The 5428-nt window shown below is 70.3% G+C and overlaps 2 protein-coding genes across 2 annotated transcripts; both read left to right on the plus strand.

Moving 5' to 3' along the window:
- The first annotated feature begins 6 nt into the window (after nt 1-6).
- On the plus strand, nt 7-3063 carry LOC107199208 (aquaporin-2). The gene is given in 5 exon segments (XM_033511709.1): nt 7-900; nt 1590-1949; nt 1951-2133; nt 2206-2286; nt 2697-3063. Coding segments are annotated over 5 exon segments (840 nt in total). The 5' UTR covers nt 7-885; the 3' UTR covers nt 2898-3063.
- A 580-nt stretch (nt 3064-3643) lies between these two features.
- Nucleotides 3644-5321, plus strand: LOC107199210 (lens fiber major intrinsic protein-like). The gene is made up of 3 exons (XM_033511710.1): nt 3644-4223; nt 4656-4820; nt 4921-5321. The coding sequence occupies exons 1-3, from the start codon at nt 3864-3866 to the stop codon at nt 5128-5130; spliced, it is 735 nt and encodes a 244-aa protein (XP_033367601.1). The 5' UTR covers nt 3644-3863; the 3' UTR covers nt 5131-5321.
- The last annotated feature ends 107 nt before the right edge of the window (nt 5322-5428 follow it).

Genomic DNA, 5428 nt, shown 5'->3' on the forward strand with positions numbered 1-5428 from the left:
GTGTGTCACCCCCCCCGAGGACAGTCCCATTCCCCAGCTCGTCCTGGGTGTGTGACCCTCTCAAGGACCCTGTCCCCGCTCTTGTCACGTGTGTGGGACCCCCTTTGCTGCTGCCACCTCTGGGACCCAACACAACAGTGACAAATGTCCCTAATTCTTGCCCCAGGTGTGTGACCCATCTTGGTCCCCATTCCAGGGACAGAGCTGTCCCTGTCACACTCCACATGTGCCACCCCTCCTATTGCCCAACCAGGGACCCTGTCCCCATTCTTGTCTCAGGTGTGTGACCCCCTCAGCCCCTCCTGGGGTCCTGTCCCCGTGCTCATCCCAGGTGTGTCAGTGTCACCCTGTGACCCCCTCAGCCCCTCCTGGGACCCTGTCCCTGTGCTCATCCCAGGTGTGTCAGTGTCACCCTGTGACCCCCTCAGCCCCTCCCGGGGTCCTGTCCCTCTGCTCATCCCAGGTGTGTCAGTGTCACCCTTTGACCCCCTCAGCCCCTCCTGGGACCCTGTCCCCGTGCTCATCCCAGGTTTTAACCCCCCCAGGGACAGCCCTGTCCCCACTCTTATCCCAGGTGTGTGACACCCCCTCATCCCCCCCAGCCTTTCATCCTGGCCTTTCATCTTTGGTTGTCCTGGCAACACCCCAAAGTGTCTCGGGGGTTGCCATGGCACCCAAGGGATGCTCCAAGCCAAGGACCCCCACAGCTCCCTCCCAAAGTCCTTCCCCACCCTCAGCACCTCAGAGGTGCCCAGTGCTGGGTGGTGACAGGAGAACGGGAGGGTGACAGGGACGGGGTGGCAGTGCCAGGGGACAGGAGGTGCCCCCAGCCTCACCCTGCACCCCAGGGGTGTGCTCTGTGCTCCCCCCTCCCACAGCTGCACCATGGCCATCGGGGAGGTAAGACCCTGCGAGCGGCCCCGACCCCCCCCCTAAAGCCAAAACCCCCCGAGTCCCTCCCTGCCAGGGGGGTGGGGGAGCAGCCCCTAAATCATGGGGACTCCCCAAGCCTGTCACTTGAGTGCCCAGCCCGTAGCCCCTGCACAGGGGTCTCTGTGTGCCTCTCACTGTGGCCCCCGGCCCTGCCACGGCTGCTGACCCCACCTTTATCCCTGTGACCCCATTGCCAGGACATCCTGTCACCGCAGTGCCCAGGCACTGAGGGGTCCCATCCCCAAGGTACCCGATCTCTGAGGTACCCCATCCCCGTGGTACCTGGGGCATCCCGTTTCCATGGCACCCCATTGTCCCAGTACCCCCCACTGCAGTACCCAGGTGCTGAGGGGTGCCATCCCCAAGGCACCCCATCTCTGAGGCACCCCATCCCCGTGGGTACCCAAAAACTGGGGCATTCTGTTGCCGGAGCACCCCATCACCGAGGGACCCCCCCACACTGAGGTACCCAGGTGCTGAGGGGATCCCCTCACGAAAGTGCCCCATCACTGGAGCATCCTGTCACCATGGCACCCCAATCCTTGGGCACCCCACCTGAAATACCCCATCCCCAAATCCCCCGTGTCATCCCCTCCCTGTGCCACCCCCTCCTGGCAGTGCCTGTGGGGTGACCCCCGGCCCCGCTGTCCCCCCAGGAGCTGCGCAGCGGCCGCTTCTGGCGGGGGGTGCTGGCGGAGCTGGCGGCGACCCTCATCTTCGTGGGGATGATCCTGGGGGCTTCGGCAGCCCCGGGGCCACTGGCACCGGCGCTGGCCGGAGGGTTGGTGGCCGGGGGGCTCGTCTGCACCCTCGGGGGGCCCCAGGCCAACCCCGCACTAACGCTGGCCCTGCTGTGCACCCGCAAGCTGAGCGCCCTGCGCGGGGCTGCGGGGGTCCTGGCTCAGTGCGCGGGGGCCACGCTGGCCTCTGCCGCTGCCCGTGCAGCGCTGCCGGACGACACCGGCCTCATCACCAGGGTGAGCATCCCCGTCCCTGTTCCCATCCCTGTCCTCATCCTGTGACACTGGACAGGTGTCCCTCCCGCAGGTGAGCGCGGTGGGGACAGCGGGGACAGCGCTGGCCTGGGAGACTTTCGCCACCTTCCAGCTGGGCTTGGCCGCCTTCGCCGCTGCTGAGCACGCGGCCCCGCAGGCCGGGCTGGCCCTGGGCAGCGCTGTGGCCGCCGGTGCCCTGGCCGCAGTAAGGACCCCCCATGTCCCACCCGCCCAGGGGGTCCCCACCCCACCAGCCCCTGACCCCCGTCTCCCACAGGGGCCATTCTCGGGGGGCAGCATGAACCCCGCCCGCTCCCTGGGGCCGGCCATCGTCACCGGCGTCTGGGATGACCACTGGGTGAGTTGGGGGCACCCCCGGAGTCCCCCAGACCCCAAGTAAGGGAGGGTCCCGTGGCTGCAGCGTGTGACCGCTGCGGTCCCATCCCCACCCCAGGACAGCGGTTCCTGGTCTTCCCTTCCCTCGGGTGAGTCCCCCGGGGACCTCAGCTGTGTCCCCAGCTTGGGGCCCTCATGGTGCCACCATGGCAGGACGGTTGTCTCCCCCTCTGCCACCTTTGGGACAGACCCCACCTCATCCCCATCCTTGCGATGGGCCCCCTTCCCCAATCCCCCTACCCCCAACGTGTGACGCCCCCTCCCCACAGCTCCTCATCCCTGGGGCAGGTTCCTCCGCTCAGTCCCATCACTGGGGTGGGGTCCCCAGTCCCCCCCATCCCTGGGACACCCCAGCACTCTGTGCCCCTCCAGGTGTACTGGCTGGGGCCGGTGCTGGGCGCGGTGCTGGCCGGGCTCTCCTACGAGTTCATCCTGGAGCCCGGAGCCTCCCGGGAGAAGCTGGGTGCCTGCCTCGCCTGCCGGGACGTGGCTCTGGTGGAGACCCCCAGCCTGTCCCCCTCCTCAGTGGCCCACGGCCCCCCGGTCCAGCAGCAGGAGCAGGGCACTGCCTGAGCCCCCCACACTCCACACCAGCCCCCCGATCCTCCACACCCTGACACCGGATCCTCGCCGCCGCCAGAACCTTCCGTGGGGCACCCGCAGGATGGGGGGCTCTGTGCCCCCTCCCCTTTTACTGTCCTCTCCCCCGTGGGGGGATTAAAGGTGTGTTGGGGTCGCAGGTGGGTGCGGAGTGATGCTGTGAGGGGACGGGGGGTCTCGACCACCGCCCTGCGCCCTCGGTGTGCGGCGGCACCGCGGCACCGGGGCTCCGGGCGGGCGGGTGCCCCCTCCCCGCGGGCCCCCGGCGAGGGCGGGGGCCGGGACCCCCCGTCAGCCCGTCCCGTGCCGGGGAGCTGAGCGCAGCAAAGCCCTTTGTGGTGGCCTCTGCAGCCCCGGCAGATTCCGGCGGGCGCCAATGGCCGGGCCGAGCCCTAATCCCCCCGGCCGGGGACTCAGCGCCCGCTAAGCCGGGCTGAATAAACCCTCCCGCAGACAACAGCACCGGGGCGGGGGGGACACCCCGCGGCCCCCAGCGGGGCTGGCCCGGGGGGCCCACCCAGGACCCCTCCCGAGGGGTGGGGGCGGCTCCCAGCGGGGCTTGCCCCGAAGCGTCCCCAAAACATTTAGGGGGGGTGGGAGGTGTGTCAGTGCTGACCCCGAGGGAGGGGGTCCCCCAAACCCCCCTGAGGGCACCAATGGCTCACAGCCCCCCCTCCCCAGGCAACCCCAGGGGTGGGGGCGGCGCAGCTCTGGGGAAGGGGGGTCCCCACTATCGGGGGTGCGGGGCTGCTCGGGGGGCTCGGGGGGCGTTTCTGGCCGCGTGTCCCCTGTCCCGTGTCTGGGGCAGCGAAGCGGTTAACGGGGGGTGGCGGAGGTGGGGTCCCACCCCCGGGGCCGGCCCGGGGGGGCCTTATAAAGGTGGGCACGGGCGGCCCCCGGGGAGGGGAGCGGGGCCGTGGAGGGCAGCGGGGCCAGGCCATGCGGGAGCTGCGCTCGTCCGCCTTCTGGAGGGCCGTCCTGGCCGAGTTCCTGGGCAGCCTCCTCTATGCCCTGCTGGGGCTGGGGGCCTCCCTGCGCTGGGCCCCGGGCCCCCCCAGCGTCGTGGGGGCCGCCCTGGCCTTCGGGCTGGCCCAGACCACCCTGGTGCAGGCGCTGGGCCATGTCAGCGGGGGCCACGTCAACCCGGCCATCACGCTGGCCTTCCTGATGGCCTCGCAGCTCTCCCTGCCCCGTGCCCTGGGCTACCTGCTGGCCCAGGTGCTGGGCATGCTGGCCGGCGCCGGGGTGCTCTATGGGGTGACCCCGGGCCCCGTCCGCGGCACCCTCGGCCTCAGCGCGGTGAGCAGGGACTCGGGGGGATCGGGGGGCTGGGGGTGTCTGCAGGGCTGGGGGACCATGGGGTGTGGAAGTGGGGTGGGGGCTGTAATGAGGTTTTGGGGTCTGAGGTACTTTGGGACTGTAATGAGGGTTTGGAAGGATTGGGGGCGTCCAGGGGGTGTTTTGGGATCTGCGGTACTGTGGGGCTGTAATGGGGGTTCTGGGGTTCCGAGGGGTTTGAGGGGTCTGATTGAGGGGGTCTGGAAGATGTTTTGGGGTTCGGATTGATGTGGGACAATAATAGGGGCTGGGTATTGGGGAGGAGTTTGGGGATGAGAAGGGTTTTGTGGTGTGGAAGGATAACAGTGGGGTTTTGGGGTGTGGAAGGATAACGAGGGGGGGTTTGCGGTGCTGGGGGGGAATGGGGGGATGCTGAGCCCTCTCCCCGTGCAGCTGCACCCCGGCGTGGGCCCGGGCCAGGGCACGGTGGTGGAGCTGCTCCTGACCGCCCAGTTCGTCCTCTGCGTCTTCGCCAGCTTCGACGACCGTCACGACGGGCGCCCGGCCATGGCCGCCGTGCCCGTCGGCTTCTCCCTCGCCCTCGGCCACCTCTTCGGGGTAAGGGCGGCCGCGGGGACCGCGGTGCCGGGACCCCGGGGGCTGGGATGGGGCTGGGGGGCAGCTGTGCAGCCCCCCACCACCCCATCCCCCCGAATAGATCCACTACACGGGCGCCAGCATGAACCCCGCTCGCTCCTTCGCCCCTGCCGTCATCACCCGCAACTTCGCCAACCACTGGGTAAGTGGGGGGGGACGGGGACCCCCAAACCCGCCCCGGGCCCCCCCAGTCCCTCCCCGCTTGTCCCTGTCCTGCCCCAGCCGCTGCGTCCGGTGTCACCACGGTGACAGCAGCACCCCGGCGTGCTGAGTACCCCCCGGTGTCCCGGGCGGAAAGAAGCGGCCGCCCCCCACTCACCGGGAGACGGATCCTGCCCCCCCGATATCCCGGGGAGGGGCACACGCGACGCCGCTCACCGGGAGACGGGTCCGGTGCCCGGGCGTCAGCGGGGAGGGTGCCGTGCCCCGTGGGGCGGGGGGCCGGGGGTCCCCCGGTGCCGGTGCCCACGCCGCCCCCCCGCAGGTGTACTGGGCGGGCCCGCTGCTGGGCGCGGCGCTGGGCGCGGTGCTGTACGAGTTCGCGCTGTGCCCGCGGCCGCGCAGCCTGG

This window comes from Parus major, unplaced genomic scaffold (genome assembly GCF_001522545.3).
Source record: "Parus major isolate Abel unplaced genomic scaffold, Parus_major1.1 Scaffold498, whole genome shotgun sequence".
Classification (NCBI taxonomy): Eukaryota; Metazoa; Chordata; class Aves; order Passeriformes; family Paridae; genus Parus; species Parus major.

Bases quoted from the DNA above. Each gene is read 5' to 3' on its own strand.
- LOC107199210 (XM_033511710.1), top strand. From the start codon at position 3,864: ATGCGGGAGCTGCGCTCGTCCGCCTTCTGGAGGGCCGTCCTGGCCGAG. The intron at 4,224-4,655 runs GTGAGCAGGGAC...CTCCCCGTGCAG, and splicing joins GCACCCTCGGCCTCAGCGCG to CTGCACCCCGGCGTGGGCCC. The intron at 4,821-4,920 runs GTAAGGGCGGCC...CCCCCCGAATAG, and splicing joins CCCTCGGCCACCTCTTCGGG to ATCCACTACACGGGCGCCAG.